The sequence below is a fragment of the Eubalaena glacialis genome, chromosome 16 (genome assembly GCF_028564815.1).
Source record: "Eubalaena glacialis isolate mEubGla1 chromosome 16, mEubGla1.1.hap2.+ XY, whole genome shotgun sequence".
In the NCBI taxonomy this organism is placed as follows: domain Eukaryota; kingdom Metazoa; phylum Chordata; class Mammalia; order Artiodactyla; family Balaenidae; genus Eubalaena; species Eubalaena glacialis.
The window spans coordinates 38,650-59,300 of NC_083731.1; the positions used below are offsets into that span (position 1 = coordinate 38,650).

The 20,651-nt window shown below is 41.5% G+C and overlaps 1 protein-coding gene across 6 annotated transcripts in view; it reads right to left on the reverse strand.

Annotated features, from left to right (window-relative positions):
- UPF3A (UPF3A regulator of nonsense mediated mRNA decay) overlaps positions 1-20,421 on the reverse strand; it is a 28,900-nt gene extending 8,479 nt beyond the window's left edge. Inside the window, exons 1-9 of one of the 6 annotated variants that reach the window (XM_061170816.1) lie at positions 20,205-20,421; positions 19,367-19,473; positions 17,630-17,736; positions 16,346-16,444; positions 16,101-16,211; positions 12,728-12,783; positions 12,480-12,638; positions 4,304-4,464; positions 2,290-2,584 (exon numbers count right to left, since the gene is read on the reverse strand). In XM_061170816.1, the coding sequence (XP_061026799.1) occupies positions 2,290-2,584; positions 4,304-4,464; positions 12,480-12,638; positions 12,728-12,783; positions 16,101-16,211; positions 16,346-16,444; positions 17,630-17,736; positions 19,367-19,473; positions 20,205-20,411 (1,302 nt within the window). In that variant the 5' untranslated portion in view covers positions 20,412-20,421. Of the gene's footprint in view, positions 1-2,289; positions 2,585-4,303; positions 4,481-12,479; positions 12,639-12,727; positions 12,784-13,089; positions 13,157-16,100; positions 16,212-16,345; positions 16,445-17,629; positions 17,737-19,366; positions 19,474-20,204 lie in introns of those variants that run through there. The other 5 variants (XM_061170820.1, XM_061170819.1, XM_061170818.1 and 2 more) reach the window with 5 other exon arrangements.
- Positions 20,422-20,651: the final 230 nt, after the last annotated feature.

Consider the following 20,651-nt stretch of genomic DNA (forward strand, 5'->3'; position numbering starts at 1 on the left):
ATGACAAAGGAGGCAAGGATATACAATGGAGAAAAGACAGTCTCTTCAGCAAGGGGTGTTGGGAGAGCTGGACAGCTACATGTAAATCAATGAAATTAGAACTCTCCCTCACACCATATACAAAAATAAACTCAAAATTGTTTAAAGACCTAAATATAAGACATGACACCATAAAACTCCTAGAAGAGGACATAGGCAAAACATTCTCCGACAGAAATTGTAGCAAAATTTTCTTAGGTCAGTCTCCCAAGGCAAAAGAAATAAAAGCAAAAATAAACAAATGAGACCTAATTAAATTTAAAAGCTTTTGCACAGCAAAGGAAACCATCAACAAAACAAAAAGACAACCTACAGAAGGGGAGAAAATATTTGTAAATGATGTGACAAACAAGGGGTTAATATCCAAAATACATAAACAACTCATAAAACTCAATATCAAAAAAACAAACAACCCAATCCAAAAAAATGGGCAGAAGACCTAAATAGACACTTTTCCAAAGAAGACATACAGATGGCCAACAGGCACACGAAAAGATGCTCAATGTCACTAATTATTAGAGAAATGCAAATCAAAACCACAGTGAGGTATCACCTCACACTGGGCAAAATGGCCATCATTATAAAGTATACAAACAGTAAATGCTGGAGAGGGTGTGGAGAAAAGGGAACCTTGGTTCACTGTTGGTGGGAATGTAAATTGGTGCAGCCACTATGGAAAACACTATGGAAGTTCCTTAAAAAACTAAAAATAGAGATAACATATTATTCAGCAATACCACTCCTGGGTATATATCTGGAAAACACAAAAACTCTAATTCGAAAAGATACATGCACCCAATGTTCACAGCAGCACTATTTACAATACATAAGTCCCCTACATATGAACCTTCAAGTTGCGAACTTTCAAAGATGCAAACGTGTGTTCCATCAACGTCAGGTGTGAGTGAAATTGCAGCTTGCCCTCCATCTCCTATTGCTGACGACCCTTCAACTCTACCATCTCCCACCTCCTCTCCCTCCTCCAGTCAGTAACTCTTCTTGCCTGTTCACTTGATGCCAGCCCCTGTATGCCAGCTGTTGTACTGGATACTGTACTTTTCAAGGTACTGTATTGTAAGATTAAAACTGTTTTCTTTATTTTTTGTTTTTTTATATATTATTTGTGTGAAAAGTATTATACACCTATTACAGTACAGTACTATATAGCCGATTGTGTTAGTTGGGTACCTAGGCTAACTTTGTTGGACTTACAAACAAATTGGACTTATGAACATGCTCTAAAAATGGAACTCATTCATATGTAGCGGACTTGCTGTAGTCAAGATATGGAAGCAACCTAAATGCTCATCAACAGATGAATGGATAAAGAAGATGTGGTATATATACAATGGAATATTACTCAGTCATAAAAAAGAAGGAAATTCTGCCATTTGCAGCAACATGGATCAACCTAGAGATTGTCATACTAGGTGAAGTTAAGTCGGACAGAGAAAGACAAATATTATATGATATCACTTATATATAGAATCTAAAAATAATACAAATGAATCTATATACAAAACAGAAACAGTCTCACAGACATATAAAACAAACTTATGATTATCAAAAGAGAGAGGGAAGGAGGGAGGGACAAATTAGCAGTATGGGATTAACAGATACAAACTACTCTACATAAAAACAGATAAGCAACAAGGATTTACTGTATAGCACAGGGAATTATATTCAATATCTTGTAATAACCTATATTGGGATATAATCTGGGAAAAATGTCTGAATCAGTTTGCTGTACACCTGAAACTAACACAATATTGTAAATCAACTAAACTTCAATTTAAAAAAATCATAACTCTGTTAATGATGTAAAAGAAAGCGCCATGACATGTCATTAATATTTTCCTTACTGTCTTAGGGGTAAAATGTATAATCTTTCCATTACTTATTCTCAAGCAAATAGTGTGAATGTGCCAGTTTTATACTAAATAAAAGGTTCTTTTTCTTTCCTGGTTAAAAAAAAAATTGATTCTCTGAGAAAAGATGATGCTGGTTTCATTTCAGGACTTGGTGCCCTCTCACTGGACAAGAATAACTGCTCTGCAAATACAGACTTTCAGGGCAGTGAGCTCCCTAGGATGCTGTCAGAACCTACGATCCTGCACCTCAAGACACCTCAAGACTCTTGGTTAGATAAAACATTTCTGCTTGGAAAAGCAGTTGTAAGCCTGCAGGATTACAGCTGACTCTGAGCAGACGAAAATGAAGTGAAAGACTATCCCCAGTGAATAAAAGAACCTTGCTTCCCGTGCGCTCCTTCTCGGCTGCCAGCCCATCTTCACTCTTCTCCCTTCCTGGTGTCTCTGCTGCCCCCACAGGGCCGCCCCCATCCTGGCTCCCCTTCTTCCCTCGGTCTGGGGTGAATCCTTTCCCCTTTTTCAGCTCTTCTGCGCGTCTTCCTGAAAACTTATCCAACTCATAGTGAGCTCTATGTTTTCTGCTGTCATCCAAGTGGTATCTTTGTGCTTCAAGTTCTTTTTCTCGGAATCTTCTCTCCATGTCCCTTTGCTCTTTATCACTGTCATTTTGTGACCTGTGATTCAACACAAATTATCAATAATCTTACATAAACTGCTTGTCAGTTACCTGTCTTCCCTTCCAGACTACAAGTTCAAAAACAGGCAGGGGATATTTAAGTCTGCTCACCACTGCAGTGCCAAGTTTGCACACGATGGGCACACGACAGGCATTCAACAAGAAACTTTTGAAAACATGAATAAACAATAGTAATAACAATATTTACTGTTACACTTGAGTCACACATATGTAACAGGCACTATGCTAAGGTACCATATGCACATAGTTTTATAATTCTTAGTACATATAATCCTCCCTTTTTTTACAGATAAAGTAAATGAGACTAAAAGTACTCAAGGGACTTTCCTAGTAGCCCAGATGCACATCCATCACGACACACAGCTGGTATTTACAGCTGAGTTTCTGCTCCAAGCAGAGCTAAAATTAACTAAAAAAATTAATGCACGCATATATCAAACTGTTAAACGAACAGTAAGTAAATAAGTGGCTGCTTAGCTCATCTGGTTCTTAAAGTCTTTCTCTCCACGAGCCTCACATACCGTCTGTGGCTCCCCGCACGCAATGGCAGCAGGGCTGATGGGAACAAAAAGAGCTACAAGCACAAATCTGTGCCAGAAACATGACAAAGGCACTGCTGTATCATAAGCAATAATAAGAGACATGCCTGTAACATAAACCAGAGTGATCACAGATTTGATAGTCATGTACAAATTAATCTTATAAACAAACCAATTAACCACAACTCCTATAAAGAAGAAAGAAAACCTTTATCACAACTCTGTGCAAGAAAGGTAGTAAGAAGTCATTCCGAGTACTGTGATTCTGGGCAAAAAGCAGCCTAATCCCATGACCTTGCCATCTCCCCTCCAAACTCAAATCTACTTCCAGCCACCCCTCTGAGCAGAGTGGTCCTGGGCTCCAGGAAGCTCTGCAGGCGTCCACATGCAGGACATGGGGAGGAGCCCTGGGCCAGGGGAACAAGAGTCCCAGCTTCACATGGCCCCCTGACCGTGGACCCAGGAGGGAGGGGCTCCCTGCTCAGAGACTGCCGTGCATCCTGTCCCCAGAGCACTGCTCAAACTCCTCTCGTGGGCCGCTTGTGCGTGAGCAGGCGAGGACACCCCCGCCGCACAGAGGCAGGGCCAGTGGAACACCAGCATCCAGAGCTGCCGGGGAGATCCTGGCGGGACCGGAGGGCTGACCACTCCAACAGAGGAAGGACAGCACTTGGGACTCTATTTCTGTATCACAGAAGATCTCCAGCGCCTAAAAGGCTGGGCTCTCCAATTCACAATTCTGCAGATACACTGAAGGAGGTCTGGAAGATCAAATGGGCAAGATATCTCAAAACACAGAGGAAAATTACAAACTGATAAAAATCACCAAGTAAAGAGAGTGGGAAGAAGATCTTGAAGATGGGAAGTGCAAAGACAGGAATCCAAGAGAATAACCAGGAGAGGAGATAGTGGAGGAAACAATACCAGGACACTTCCCTGTTTGAAGACAGCCTTGAGGATGCAGACTGAACAGTTCACCATCAGCGTGACTGCTGGCCAAGGAGAGACAAAGATGTGGGCAAGCACATCCCAGCAAACTCTTGAATTCCAAGTAGATTATGAAATATAAGCACTCATACTGACAAAGGATATACAACCACAACTCGATGACAATCTTGGGTGCTTAACATGGTCAGAGAAACAAAAGCACGGCTCACTTTTCCCTGAGTTCCTCCAGCGAGCTCTCCAAGGGCTTGGGCTTCATGACTACACAGCTGGGACCGGGTTCCTGTTTCCCATCTCTGGTGCCAATTTCCTCTCCTCTTTCTTTTGGCTTCTCAGTGCTTGACTCCTCTCCCTTTTCTGATTTCTTGAGAAGCTGAGAAATTATAATGCTAGCAAAATATCACTTTAGGAATATATTATAAAAGAAGGTATTTAATAAATAATTTAAAATATACACCAATATTGAGCCCAAATGTTTGAATAGCAAAAAACATAAGCTAAAGGTCCAATGAACAGGTTTTTGGTTAAATACACAGGGGAACATTCTTTCAATGAAATACTTTCTAGTTATGAAAAACAATTTAGGATAATGTGATAAAAAGATATTATATTAACAAAGAAAAGAATGTTACAAAGTGGAATGATCCAATTTCTATTTGCATGTTGATTCACACACATAGAAAAACGTCTAAAAGGCTTGCAACACTGTGTTAAGAGTTATTATTTTTAGTTGGCAGAAATGAAATTATTTTCTTTCCTTTCATCTACAGGTTCCAGTTTTTCTAAAATGAACAAGTATTACTTTGGTAATAAGGAAAAAAATTTTTTTAAAGGATGGCTTTATATTAATGACTTTGAGAATCGTTTTAAAAACACCTATTACTCTCTTTCTTGAAACAGATTTAGAAGGTTCCTATGATACATTCATTTTGGCATGAAATTGGGCCTTCCTCCCTGTTCTTGCTCTTTGAACTTTAAGTACCACAGGTAGAGTCAGTTTGTAGAACATGAACCAAAGTCTACTTGTGAGAATTTTGTTCTCACTTATAAAAGTGAACTTACGTAAGTTGCAGTAGAGAAAAACTACACACAGATACACTTAGACTAAATGAGTTCATTTAAGGATGAAACATAGACTGTCAGGCAAATGCTGCAAGCTGCTTCTCATCAGATGTGTGGACTATGTTACCTGCCTATGGGGGATCCTTTCAGACAACAGTGTATCTTTTTTTTAATTAAAAAAGTAATATATGCAAACCACAGGGGAGTGCAACAGTTAAAGTCTCCATCCATCCAACAAATAATTTTGTGCACCTATGAACTGTTTTTACAATATTTCTAAAACCAAAGCTTTTTCCAACACCACCTCCCCAGCTGTCCAGCACAGGCTGGGTGTCCTATGACTCAACCCAGTTCTGACACTATCCACCTGGAATTAATGTCAGATCCCACAGGACTGTCCCCACTTCAGAGGCCAGTTGCAAGTCCCAGGTATTCACCAGTACTTCTGACTGGCCGGCTATAAATTCAGGGGGTTCTTGAATGAGACTGACTCACGGAACTCAGGGAAGTGCTTTACTTACTATTACTGGTTTATTATAAAGGATACAACTCAGGCACAGCCAGATGGGAGAGATGCACAGGGCTCCCTCGGGCTCCACCCCCTTGGCAGCGGGATATGTGTGTTCATCAGCTTGGATGCTCTTCAAACCCCACGCTTCAGGGACTTTTATCACGTTACACAGGCATCATTGATTAAACCTCTGACCGTTGGTGACTGAACTCAATCTCCAACCCTTTCCCTCTTTAGAGGTGGGGATGGGGCTGGAGGTTCCAATGCTCTAATCACGCCTGGTCTTTCTGATGAGCAGCTCCCATCCTGAAGCTATCCAGGGTCCCAGCCACCTGTCAGCTCATTAGCATACAGAGGACACTCCTGTGACTCCAGAGATTACAAGGGTTTTAGCAGCTGTGTGCCATGAACTGGGGTAAAGACCCTGGCCTCAGTGCTAGGAATGCAGCTGTGGGTAAGAGACAAGTGCCCACAATTAAGGACTCACACTTGATAGTCTTGCCAAGGCAGTGGTGGCCATGGGGGTGGGAGAACAGTATACAGAGTGACAAAAATAGAAAACTGTGAACCAGATAATCTCAGGTGGTATGAAACGCTACAAACACATGATAAACAGACTAAAAGGACAATGAGGTGTGGGGCAGGGGAGGAGGAGGAATGGTTTCTCAAGGGGGTCAGGGAAGGCAGGGACCAGACAGTGAGGTGGGCCACTCATGAGAGGGCGTGAGTCTGGTGGGGGGAAGCTCCCTGTGAGGGGAGAGGTGGTGGGGGGAGGGAGCGGGGAAGGCAGCAGGGGTCAGGCCAAGTGTCCCTGGGCAGCCCACATCTGTGCTTGTTCTACATGCGTGTAACCTGATCTCACACACACGTTTTTTTTTTATGGTGTGTTAGTTTCTGCTTTATAACAAAGTGAATCAGTTATACATATACATATGTTCCCATATCTCTTCCCTCTTGCATCTCCCTCCCTCCCACCCTCCCTATCCCACCCCTCTAGGTGGTCACAAAGCACTGAGCTGATCTCCCTGTGCTATGCAGTTGCTTCCCACTAGCTACCTATTTTACGTTTGGTAGTGTATATATGTCCATGCCACTCTCTCACTTTGTCACAGCTTACCCTTCCCCCTCCCCATATCCTCAAGTCCATTCTCTAGTAGGTCTGTGTCTTTATTCCCGTCTTGCTCCTAGGTTCTTCATGACCTTTTTTTTTTTTTTTCTTAGATTCCATATATATGTGTTAGCATACGGTATTTCTTTTTCTCTTTCTGACTTACTTCACTCTGTATGACAGACTCTAGGTCCATCCACCTCACTACAAATAACTCAATTTCATTTCTTTTTATGGCTGAGTAATATTCCATTGTATATATGTGCCACATCTTCTTTATCCATTCATCTGTTGATGGACACTTAGGTTGCTTCCATGTCCTGGCTATTGTAAATAGAGCTGCAATGAACATTTTGGTACATGACTCTTTTTGAATTATGGTTTTCTCAGGGTATATGCCCAGTAGTGGGATTGCTGGGTCATATGGTAGTTCTATTTTTAGTTTTTTAAGGAACCTCCATACTGTTCTCCATAGTGGCTGTATCAATTTACATTCCCACCAACAGTGCAAGAGGGTTCCCTTTTCTCCACACCCTCTCCAGCATTTATTGTTTCTAGATTTTTTGATGATGGCCATTCTGACCGGTGTGAGATGATATCTCATTGTAGTTTTGATTTGCATTTCTCTAATGATTAATGATGTTGAGCATTCTTTCATGTGTTTGCTGGCAATCTGTATGTCTTCTTTGGAGAAATGTCTATTTAGGTCTTCTGCCCATTTTTGGATTGGGTTGTTTGTTTTTTTGATATTGAGCTGCATGAGCTGCTTGTAAATTTTGGAGATTAATCCTTTGCCAGTTGCTTCATTTGTAAATATTTTCTCCCATTCTGAGGGTTGTCTTTTGGTCTTGTTTGTGGTTTCCTTTGCTGTGCAAAAGCTTTTAAGTTTCATTAGGTCCCATTTGTTTATTTTTGTTTTTATTTCCTTTTCTCTAGGAGGTGGGTCAAAAAGGATCTTGCTGTGATTTATGTCATAGAGTGTTCTGCCTATGTATTCCTCTAAGAGTTTGATAGTGTCTGGCCTTACATTTAGGTCTTTAATCCATTTTGAGTTTATATTTGTGTATGGTGTTAGGGAGTGTTCTAATTTGATACTTTTACATGTACCTGTCCAGTTTTCCCAGCACCACTTGTTGAAGAGGCTGTCTTTTCTCCACTGTATATTCTTGCCTCCTTTATCAAAGATAAGGTGACCCTATGTGCGTGGGTTTATCTCTGGGCTTTCTATCCTGTTCCATTGATCTATATTTCTGTTTTTGTGCCAGTACCATACTGTCTTGATTACTGTAGCTTTGTAGTATAGTCTGAAGTCAGGGAGCCTGATTCCTCCAGCTCCATTTTTCGTTCTCAAGATTGCTTTGGCTATTCGGGGTCTTTTGCATTTCCATACAAATTGTGAAATTTTTAGTTCTAGTTCTGTGAAAAATGCCAGTGGTAGTTTGATAGGGATTGCATTAAATCTGTAGATTGCTTTGGGTAGTAGAGTCATTTTCACAATGTTGATTCTTCCAATCCAAGAACATGGTATATCTCTCCATCTATTTGTATCATCTTTAATTTCTTTCATCAGTGTCTTATAATTTTCTGCATACAGGTCTTTTGTCTTCTTAGGTAGGTTTATTCCTAGATATTTTATTCTTTTTGTTGCAGTGGTAAATGGGAGTGTTTTCTTAATTTCACTTTCAGATTTTTCATCATTAGTGTATTGGAATGTTAGCAGAAGGAAAGAAATCATAAAGATCAGATCAGAAATAAATGAAAAAGAAATGAAGGAAACAATAGCAAAGATCAATAAAACTAAAAGCTGGTTCTTTGAGAAGATAAACAAAATTGATAAACCATTAGCCAGACTCATCAAGAAAAAAAGGGAGAAGACTCAAATCAATAGAATTAGAAAAGAAAAAAGAGAAGTAACAACTGACACTGCAGAAATACAAACGATCATGAGAGATTACTACAAGCAACTCTATGCCAATAAAATGGACAACCTGGAAGAAATGGACAAATTCTTAGAAATGCACAACCTGCCGAGACTGAACCAGGAAGAAATAGAAAATATGAACAGACCAATCACAAGCACTGAAATTGAAACTGTGATTAAAAATCTTCCAACAAACAAAAGCCCAGGACCAGATGGCTTCACAGGCGAATTCTATCAAACATTTAGAGAAGAGCTAACACCTATCCTTCTCAAACTCTTCCAAAATATAGCAGAGGGAGGAACACTCCCAAACTCATTCTACGAGGCCACCATCACCCTGATACCAAAACCAGACAAAGATGTCACAAAGAAAGAAAACTACAGGCCAATATCACTGATGAACATAGATGCAAAAATCCTCAACAAAATACTAGCAAACAGAATCCAACAGCACATTAAAAGGATCATACACCATGATCAAGCGGGGTTTATTCCAGGAATGCAAGGATTCTTCAATATACGCAAATCAATCAATGTGATACACATTAACAAATTGAAGGAGAAAAACCACATGATCATCTCAATAGATGCAGAGAAAACTTTCGACAAAATTCAACACCCATTTATGATAAAAGCCCTGCAGAAAGTAGGCACAGAGGGAACTTTCCTCAACATAATAAAGGCCATATATGACAAACCCACAGCCAACATGGTCCTCAATGGTGAAAAACTGAAACCATTTCCACTAAAATCAGGAACAAGACAAGGTTGCCCACTCTCACCACTATTATTCAACATAGTTTTGGAAGTTTTAGCCACAGCAATCAGAGAAGAAAAAGAAATAAAAGGAATCCATACTATACATAGAGAATCCTAAAGATGCTACCAGAAAACTACTAGAGCTAATCAATGAATTTGGTAAAGTAGCAGGATACAAAATTAATGCACAGAAATCACACATCTGTTTTTAAAGAGCTTCGTGGAAAAGATCACACAACTCTTTCAGATAACAGTATTTATAGCCTACAATTTATATACAGTATTCAGGAATTTTACTTGTGACTTTGGTAACCTGGCTTCCTACTTCAACTTGAGCTCACTGCTTAGTTTTTAAGTCTCAGAGGAAAATAAACCATTGGGTGGCTCTCCTTGAATCATATTCTTCTTTACTGTTTAAAACAGCCAAGAGGACCTCTCTCTGCCTCTTTACTTTTAGGGTATTAATACAAATTCTTTCGGGCTTTCTTTACAGATTTTATTTTTTAGGTTTTCTTTTTTTTTTTTTTTTAATTTGAATTCTCTAGATGAATCTTAGGTCAGAGATCCCCAAATTGAGCACAGACGCTCATTAAAGGCTACGCTTGGAGTCAAATATGTACTGTCAGGTCAGAACACCAGACACTCGAAGGACAGAGCTGTAGGCGTCTCATGTCACTGGGGTCTAATCTGCCACCAGGATTCTGTTTTACCAGATTCAATAAGACTAAGCCTTTCTCTTGCTGTGCCTATGTTTTGGTTTCTTTTTTACTATATGAAGAGTCTTACAGTTACTTTTACTGACATAATTTGTTTTTATTTCTTTGGTTTATTTCGGATTCTAATTCCATATTCAAACATGTAAAAATAAAATGCTATATTCCAAATACTGTAAGTCTTACTTAAAATTATAGTCAAAATTGTAGGCTACACGTTTTAATGATTCTTCCTGAAAAACTCTCAAAGCTGTTGACAAAAATGCTTTTCAGAATATAAAGCATTAGTTGCTATTATTCTTTGCTGAGAAAGGGAAAGGGAAAGGTTAGACAATATTTGCATACCTGTAGATGTATACCTACTTCGCCCCTGGTCATGACAGAGCTGACTTTCTAAGATGACAAAGGCCTTCCCGTAATATTAAGGTTTCATTTTATTATCCTTCAAGGGCTGTTAATTTATACTGTTGAGACTACGTATGATTGTTATAGGAAGTATATCTGCTACACTTTTGTTATGAAGAATTGTGTTCATACTTAAACCACATGCACAAACAGAAGACACTCTCAGAGTTATTTCCAGAGGGACACCCTGGCTATGCCCATTATTAGGTCCATGTCCTGGCAGAGGTGGGATGGACGATCTTCATTTAATAATCTTGACTGGGTTCCTCAATTTCATCAATGTTATTATCAGATTATGAGATTTTAAAACTACATAGATCTGTAACAATTGTCATCAAAGCCAAAATGAAGGAAACCACTCTGGCTGATTTCTTGCGGGTCAAACGGCTACCTACTCATCTTGCCCATTGAGGTTTTATCTTTGCAGTAAATGTGCTGCAGCAACGTGACCTGGCCCACACCTTCCATCAGGTTGAGTTTTTCAGCAAATCCTTAAACTTAAAAAGAGACATTTCAAGAAACAGTCTTCAGAGATTATGTTATTCATTAGTGCTGTTCATCAGATATTTCAGGTTTTCCTCCTAGCACTTGCAATGTCCCTCAGCTTGAGATTAGGTGGAGACGTGCACCGTGTTTTGGCCAGTGAAATGTGGGCAGATGGAACCTGTCACTTCCGTGTCGAAGGTTTAAGAACCAGTGTGCAATCTGCTGTGTTACACACCCCCTTCCCCTTCATAACGATTGTGGAAGCAAGTGCAAGATGGAGCCTCATCAGCTTGGCTCACTGACTGGCTATGATGAGCAATGCACAATGGACACGTAATGTGAACAAGAGGAGAACTTGAGCTGCATGAAACCAATGAGATCTTGAGACTATTTTTACTGCAGCATAACCTAGTCAGTCCTGATCAATATAAACGGCTGTGTGTTTCATAGGAATATGGTTAAGAAATTCCCTCCATTGCTAGTGAACCCCATATGACCACCTATGGGAGACATTGTTTTAGAAGCAAAGGCCTAGAAAAAGCTTTGCTTTCCTTGAAGAAATGGCATGTTTTCTCCTCATGGATAATGAAAACTACGTTTCTGATCAACTTTTCTGTTTTTGACTGCCGAGCATATCAGAAACTAATCTATGGCTCAACTATGGCAACTGTGATCTCTTCCCTATCCTTTCCTTTCTACCTCTGTTCCCTCAAGTTCTGACCTTTCATTTTTTTCCTTTATATTATACAATTTTAGTGAATCCCTAAAAGGCACCTTAACCCCTTTGTGGAAGAGGTAAGAGTCACATGAGGTTCAAATCTAGGCTTGAAGTCATCTGAGCACAATACTAAGAAGGTAGGGGCTGACCCCAATTTGGGCAACAAATTTTACGTAGAGAATAATTCCCTCTATGCGAATTAAACCACCCTCCGAAATGAATGCATCAGTCAAAGGAAAAATTGGGCAAGGGATGTAGAAACCATTGCTGCTACCACAAAAGAAATGATACAACCCAGTTCTATGAGTCAGTCGGCATAAAGAAAGGCCAGTAGACACAAAGCCAGTGGGTTCCAAATGTGCAGTTTTTTAGTCAGGAAATCTTTCTTGAAAGGCAAATATAAGCAGAAGCCCAGCCTATGACATTTAAACGTGGGCTCCTCTGGGTGAAGTGCTTCTGTCACACCCAGGAACCTGGTCCTCACCCACTCTTCCACCCATGTGGTAGCCCAAACACAGCATGCTCAAGAAACCCCTGGGGCTCAGGGAACACCATCTGAGAACTACTGTCATAGAACAGAGAAAAAGAACAATAACAGTGAAAGACTACACTAATGAAAATGGTCTGAAAGTTCTGAAGAGCTAAAATACCTAAAAGGTTGAACTATTTTTGGAAAAAAGAAATAAAATGTCTCCTCAAAATTACCTTCATCCTTACTTCTTTCTCAGCAGTTTTCTTCTGTTTTTCTGCTGCTTTCCTCTTACATTTCTCCTCTTCCCTTCTCCTTCTTATCTCTTCTTCCCGTAAGCGTTTCCTTTCCAACTCCCTCCTCCTCCGTTCTTCTCGCTTTTCTTCTCGAATTCTCTAAAGATGTGGAAAGTATGTGTATAAATTGTCTGCACGGACATGATGGGAACAAGAAGGCTATTCATTGGGTAAAAGGCCAGACCTACCTGCTTTTCTAATTTTCTATTTTTAATATATTCCAAAAGAGGTGTGGTTCTTCTAGCTAAAATACAAAAATTGCAATGTAGTATTTAACTCTAAAATAAGATTTCTTTAAATACTTGCTTTCAATTTAATCTTTAAAATAATTAAGGGAAGATTATATCATTTTAAAACTTACATGAGCCTACACTGTATTTGGGGGAGCTCCTACTCTATCACTAAAAAGTCAAGTAATTTGGAGGTACTGACAGTCTTAATACACACTAGGCATTTAATTCCTGATTCTTAAGCGAGTCCCATACATTACTCACAAAAATGGTATAAAGCAAAAAAGCAAAATGAAAACAATACATTAAACTTCCCAAACCTTATAACATATTTATATACAGACGGCCCTCCGTATCCACTGGTTCCACATCCGCAGATTCAACCAACTGTGGATCAAAAATATATGGGAAAAAAAATTCCAGAAAGTTCTAAAAAGCAAAACTTTGACTTTGCAACTCAGTGGCAACTACTTCCATAGCATTCACAGTGTACCAGGTATTACAAGTAATCTGGACATGACTTACAGTATACAGCAGGATGTGCATAAGCTGCATGCAAATATAACGCCATTTTATAGAGGGGACTTAAGCACCCACAGATGTTGGTACCCATGGGGCCAGGGCGGGGCTGGAGAGGAGTGAGGACTCTGCCCTGCACTGTGGTGGTTCTGGGCTTGTCAACTAGGGCAGAGCTGAGACCTACCTGGGTGGGGCTGGGGAGCTGATGCTGAGGCCCCACCTGCCTTCCCTCCTTTCTTACAAACACCTGCCTTGCTCCCCCAAAGGACTGATGTGGTGGGTAAATGGGACCCTGTATAAGAAAGTGCTTTACAAACCATGAAAGTGTATCATTTACTAAACAGAAGATGCACAACCACGCAGTACAACACTGATTTAACCAACAGTAGAACCGTTCTCGCTTACTAGGCTTGGCGACAACCACCTATGAGGAAGCCGGTCCCACGGTTGCTAAGTCTCAGAGCTGGGACCTGAGCCCAGGTCTGTCTGTTCTAAAGACCCTGATATGCCTGCACTAACCTGCAACTTCAGAGTGAACTAACATTTGCATTTAACCCACACCGCTCAGCCCTAAGAATCCACTAAAGGTCAAAATCTAAGAAAAGAAAAAGGCGTTTGCCATGAATTGCCCGATTAAGACTAGATTTCAATAGGCAGAAAGAGGAATCACAAAGTTCCATAGCCTCGTCCTGGGCTAGTGGATTCTAAGTCACATTTATTCATTCAGTAAATAATTACGGAGCACCTACTGTGCACCGAGCACTGGGCGAGGCGCTGGGAACAGGAGAGGACAGGCCCGTCCCTCCTCTGCAGGAGGGTGGCTGGACTCTGGGGGGCGGGGGGAAATGTGTGTGTGATCAGCAAGTGGATATCTAACAACTGCCCAGAAGTGAAAGATCTTGCTACTTCCCTGCAGCGGCCCTGTACAAGGGCATTTAAGAAGCAGCAGGAAAGAAACAGGATGAGGAGGGTGAGTTCTGTAAATAATTTCTAATTTGCTGCTTCGTGTAACTCTTCTTAAATTTACCACGTTCTACAGTGAAATCGCGATTTGCCCTCAATACTGTTTCTTCCCCATGTCAGTCCGGGTGCCATAACCCACTGACCTGCTCAAGTCAGGCTCCTGGAGGGCTTGATCCTTTCTGCTTTCTTACCCTCCCACCCAATCCTCAGCCAGTCTGGTCAGTTCAACCTCCAGAACACATGCTGACTCAGCCGCCCTCGTTCAAGCAGCCTTCCCTGACGACAGCAAGAGCCTCCTAACCAGAGCCCAGCTTCTCCATCTTATGGAGCAACCAGAGTGACGGGGAAAAAAATCAATCAGACCACATCACTCCCTCAGTCCCCAGCTGTCCCTCAAATAAAATCCAGCCCATCATGCTGTGGTCCCACCTCTCCAGCTACTCTGCTCCTTGCCCACCATGTGCCAACCACACAGGTGTGCGCCCCGCTCCTGCAGGCCCAGAGCTCCAGCCTCCAGCCCTTGTGTTTGGAGTTCCCTCTTCTTCTGTCTCTTGGCCCAGCTGGTCTCGGCTCAGATACAGTCTCAGAGGGGCCTCTCTCTCTATCCCATTCTTCTATTCCATTACGTCTGTGGCACTTAACACAAGTGGAAATGCTCTGGCTTGAGCATTTCTGCATGTGTTTGCTACAGTCACCCCAGTAGGAGGGCAGCTGCATGAGGGCAGAAGCCTGTGTATCCTGTTCCGGTGCTGTCCCCGTGCCCAGGCTCAGAGTCGGTACCCAGTCAACATGTGCTAAGCACATCTCCATAAATTCTTTAGTGAATAAAGATCCTTTGAGCCACACATTAAATCACCTCTTATAAAATATAAAACTTCATTATTAGACTAATGAAGAATGCTTCAATAATGTTAACCTTTTTTATTAATTTACCCAACACATATTTACCAAATACCTAAACTTGTTCAAGCAATGTGTTACATGCTAAGACTACAAAGACAAAAATACATTTCTCTTGGCGGGGTGGAGAGACAAAGTGAGAGGAGAGTTAATGCAGAGGGAGACAGACAAATAAGAAGGTACATTATAAACAGTGTAACCATTCTGTCCTGTAAGTCTTAGTGGGTGAGCAGGAGGTAGGCATGGGGAAGGGAGGGCGGAACAGGTGGGAGGAGCGCTGGGCTGCAAGGTGAGGCCCCAGCCCAGCAGAGGCAGGAAGGGAGACGCTACAAGCATGTTTGGGAGAGACAAGCAGGTTGCCTGATAGAGAAAGGAGTTTCAAGTCTACTCTTGAGTTCTGGGGGAATGCTACTAGGAGAGAGCCATTTCCAAAATATTCCACTCGGGGGTAGAGGGTTGAAGGCCTGATTCAAACCAGATTCTGTGCTCTGGCTGGGCTTACCCACTCATCTGCCTCACTCGCTCAGGGGTCTTGATAGTTTTTTGAACAACAGCAAGATGACCTCATACTTAAGCAAAGCATCTCCTGCTCTTTGCAAAGATGACTGACTTCAACTTTGAGACATAAGCTTACCTGAGGCAGCCCGGCACACAGCACTCAAATGTCTTCTCTACAGCTCATTCAGAAGCGTCATAACTTTGAAACAAAATGACTGTAACTGAAAACTCAGGTGCTCTCCCTCCATCAACAGATGCTCAGAAATATTTTCCCAAGTTACCATCCTGCCACCCTTTTCCTTTTGTCAAAACTGGGAAATACTCTGTATTTCTGCCAAGCCTGTCACATGTGTCAATTTTCTATAATAATCATGAAAAAGGAAAACCAAATATATACTCTATAAATACATATCTCAATAAAGTAAAGAGGAAAAAAATGAGCAAAACAGACCAATAAGTTCTCTTGTCTTTGCCTCTATGTCTCCCAGAAGAGTTTCAGGATTGGCACTAGTTTTCTCCTCCTCCACACAGTAAGTTTCTAAAAACTTCTTATATTCTGGATCTATAAATTAAGATAGAAAGAAAATAAATATATTCTTCCCCATATAGGGAGAGAAATTATATTTGACCAATGTGTTTAATTTGACCAATGTGTTTAATGCAGTTTCACAATCCAGCATTTGAAAAAGGACTCACCATCTTCAATGCTTCCGGCTTGGGTGTCCTTTTTCTTTAGCTTCTTTTTGGCTGTCTTCTGGAATGGAGCAAATTCTACCACTGCAGGATATTCTAGGCCTTTAACAGGAAACAAATTACAAAAGCCATTCTGAAATTCTACTGTATTCATTTTAAAACAATAGTCTAGCTTACTTAAGCACTGAGCATAGCATTGACAATATTACTGTTTAAAATATAATTTAATTATACTTTCAAGTAACAGTAATCTTAGCACATCAAACTCCAGATTTAAACAAAGGATGAGCACTTATTTACTAAATAACACAATTCCTCATATTGTAGTTGTGGTTACATGACTAAATACATTCAAAATTCATTAAACTGTATACCTTAAAGTGGTTTTTTTTACCATATGTAATTTCTACCTCAATAAACCTTATCGCTCTCCCACCAAAGAGTTTATTTTGGAATACCTTTCAATAGGTGTCCTAGTCACATCTTACATTTTTTAATTTTAAAAGGTTAATTCAATTATCAATCTGGTATATGAGTTCAAGGAAATGACTGTTTACAAGAGACACTCAGCTAAAAGAGAGGGTTTCAAAGGGTGTTCATGATATACAGATAAGATTTGCTTCAAATAGAAAAATCTAGAATGAAAGTCACTTGACGCTGACTCTGTTGTTATGTAGGGGTGGCGGGGAACAGACACACAGAAACGCTCGCGGAGAGCATCTGCCTCACCGAGAGACGGAACACTTCTACCCTGCTACCAAACCCGCTGAGTGATCGCTTTCACATTTGCCAGAGGACTATGATACTTTAACTCTCATGTATCTGGAAGACACTTCTGAGTATTTATTTTATTCTCAACTACTCAGAATAAAGTCAAGAACCAGGAGGAGAGCAGGGCTTCAGACAGACCGGGACAATGTCTGCTTCATTTTCAATGCTGCATCCATGATGCCTAGTACATAGTACCAGAATAAAATAATTTAGTTTGGGAACGTAAAAGAGTAAAGTTCACTTATCCAGAAAACTCATTTATGTGAAAAACTTCGCTCTCTGATGATAATACCTAAATAGGTTGTCACTACTACACAAAATTGCTATAATTCTTTGGTTTATATGTAATTTTAATTTTTAACATAAGCCCATAATCACAATAACATACTCAAAATTTATGAATTTATTTTAGATTAGCATCTAAGGACTCTTAATTAAAATTCACAAACATCCAGCAAAACTTAATTAATGTACTTAGAAATTATAATAAAGAGTTTAAAAAGCCAATGACCCAACCTTTACTGTCAATGAAGATATATCCATCAAAACGATCTCTAAAAAGCAGGATGTCATCAGGATTTCTAAAATTAATGTATGCTCTTGAATAGAGATGAGGATAAAGACTGAAAGAAGAAATAACAATGAAAATAGTAAAAAAACTTAAGACTTCTTTTAATATTGTCTTTTTTTTTTTTTTTTTTTCTGGATACAACAAACTACTTCAGATAAAACCTTTATGCCAAAGAACCATTTCTCAGTTAATTACAACAATCTGGATATTCTTTAGCAAATAAACCAAAAACAAACAAAATATTAACCGAGATCTTTTTAACAATTTGGGAGAGACAATTTAGGTTGGTTTTTCTACTGCACAGAGCCAGGGTTAAAATACTGGTCCTCAGAGGTAGAAAATCAAAGGCAAGGTTATTCAAAGATCATTCCTAATCATGCATCATGACTGCAATACAACCTAATCACAATTCATTCAGAGAAGGAAATGTTGTATTGTAAAAGAGCTCCTTTACTGATTTAGGGAACACATTTAGGTATCTTAAAAGGGTATTTATTGTAGCACATGGCATAGGATCTACAGAAGAACTAAGTCTTTCCCCTCTAGCTCACAGCTACCCATGTCCTTCATAGGTGGGAACTTTCAACCCCATTTCACAGATGAGAACACTGAGGCTCAGAGAAATTAGGTGTTCACAGAGGGAGGAGTTAGTAAAATGGTGGGACTGGGATTCCAATCGGAGTCACTCTGAGTCCAGTGCCTGACATCCTGTAACTGTACTAGTTTTCTTAAACTTTAGTCATTTCAAAAGATCATGTTTATGTTGGGTTTTTTTTAACCAAAACTACATTTACCTGTGATATTTTTCTTTGACTGAACTGACATTTTTTACTTAAATGTATTTATTCAAAAGGAAAGTTTATAATGGCTACCATAAATGAGAACTCATGATATGAAAGAGAAAAAGAATAATAAAGATAATAAGAAATCACATAGTGAAAACCACCAAATTCTAGCTGAACTGTCATCTGTTGGGCTAACTTGAGGTCTGCTCTTTTTTAATAAAAAGAATATTTTGAAGTGCTAAATTATTGTCCGAAACATCTTCCTACCAAGCTGTAAAAGGGAACCGAAAAAGATATAACTTAGCGGGGGTGGGATGAGGGTGGGGATGTCAGTGATAGAAGGGAACACTAGGGGCTTCTGGGGTCTGGAATATTCTGCTTCTTTATCTGGTCTTAGTTACGTGGGTGTGTTCACTTGTAAAAATTCATTAGGGTTATACAGCTATTATTTATTCACTTTTCTTTCTTATATCTTAATACAATTTACTTTAAAAGGTTATATGAAATAAGGTTTACTGATATCCAAAATAAAAAAATTAAGTAATACGTTGTTAGACTGCTTTTCTTTTTAGGCTATGGTGGTGCTATGGAGATCTTCAAATCTGTTTTAGGGAAATTTAATTATCTGCCTACTTAGAAATAACTTGCAGAAATAAAGGCCTGCACTGATTTCCGCGTATATGTGGGAAAGAAGATGGAAACAGAGATGGCTTCTATTATCTATATTACTTTACCATCAACTGACAAAACCTCTCGCCTTTTTTTTTTTGGCCATGCCGCACAGCTGGTGGGATCTTAGTTCCCCGACCAGGGGTTTGAACCCGGGCTCCGAGTCCTAACCATTAGGCAACCAGGGAACTCCCTCTCAGCCTCGGAACGTTGGTAAAATCTTCTCACCTGAGATCAGCAGTAAAGAGCCCGAAGTAGTCATGTGCGGGCAGGGGGTGAAGCTGCTCTTCCAGCTGCTCCTTGGTGAGGCTGGGAGGAAGCCGCCGGATGACCACCTGGGGAGAAACGCTGGCTGGGTTTCCTTTCACTAGCACTGTATTAAGCTTACCTGAAAGCTTGGTCACCTGTGTTTATGCTCAGAGTAAAATCTAACCCAGGAGTCCAGCAGAAACACGCATTTTAGTAAAGATTAAGGAACATATGCATGGAGAACATGGCTGTCAAAAGAATAACGAGGGCTGAATAATGTAAAAGGGATCGGTGAGGTCAGAAAAGGCTGGGCATAGTAGCCGTTTTTCATGAAATCTTTTCATTAAAACCAGATAACTGTTGGTATGTGCCCGCCTCCACGCTCCCTACCAGGAGGTAAGGTATATGCAGGGCAACATCCACAGCAGCAAAGCACGGGGTAGACACCTTCCGCCTCCCGCCCGCAGGGTCCACCCGCGTCCACTCCAGCGCCACGGGCTCTGCTCTCCCGGCTGCGCCGTCTCCCCTGGACCGGACCGGACCCTCGGCAACGTGGAAGGCTACTGCCCGGCACTGGTAAGCCCAGCGTCCCAGCCTCGACGGGAAACACCCACAGGCTGAAGTGACTTTTCTTCCTCCAAAGCCAGAAAAGATCCCGTCAAGGGCGCCCTAGCAGCCCAGACGCCGCTGGGGCAGCGCAGCCCGGCCGCTGTCCGCGGTGCTGAAGCGCCCGCGGCTCCGCCCCGGAGCGCAGGGTTACCGCTCCTTCGGCCCCGCCCCTCACATCGCCCCGCCCCTCACACCGCCCCGCCCCCACCTTGCTGAGGACCGTCCTCTTTTCCTCGCGAGGTTTGACTGCACCGCCCCCACAGCCGGAGGAGGAGGCTACCGGCGCTTCAGGCTCCCGCCGCTGAGACTCCCGGCGGAAGTGGCTTTCTGTGGGCGACGGCTTCTCCTTCCCGCTCAGACCCCGCGTAGTAACGGCCACCCCTGGGCCCCCCTCTCCCTCCTTCTCCGAGCGCATCCCACAACCGCCGCCGAGCCGCCGCGGCCTCTCGTCAGGGCCGAAATCTCGCGAGGACTGGGCCGCCCCGCCCAGTCCCCACTGTTCAGAGGCTGCACGTCCGCATCCCCTTCCCGTCCCCCGACTTCCGTTGCCGCGCCCGTCCGGGGCCCGGGGACGCGCGTGGGGAGGGACGTTCGGCTCCTGGACGTGGGGGCGGCGGGCGGCGTGTGCGGGGCCAGGACCTGGAACTGGGCTGCC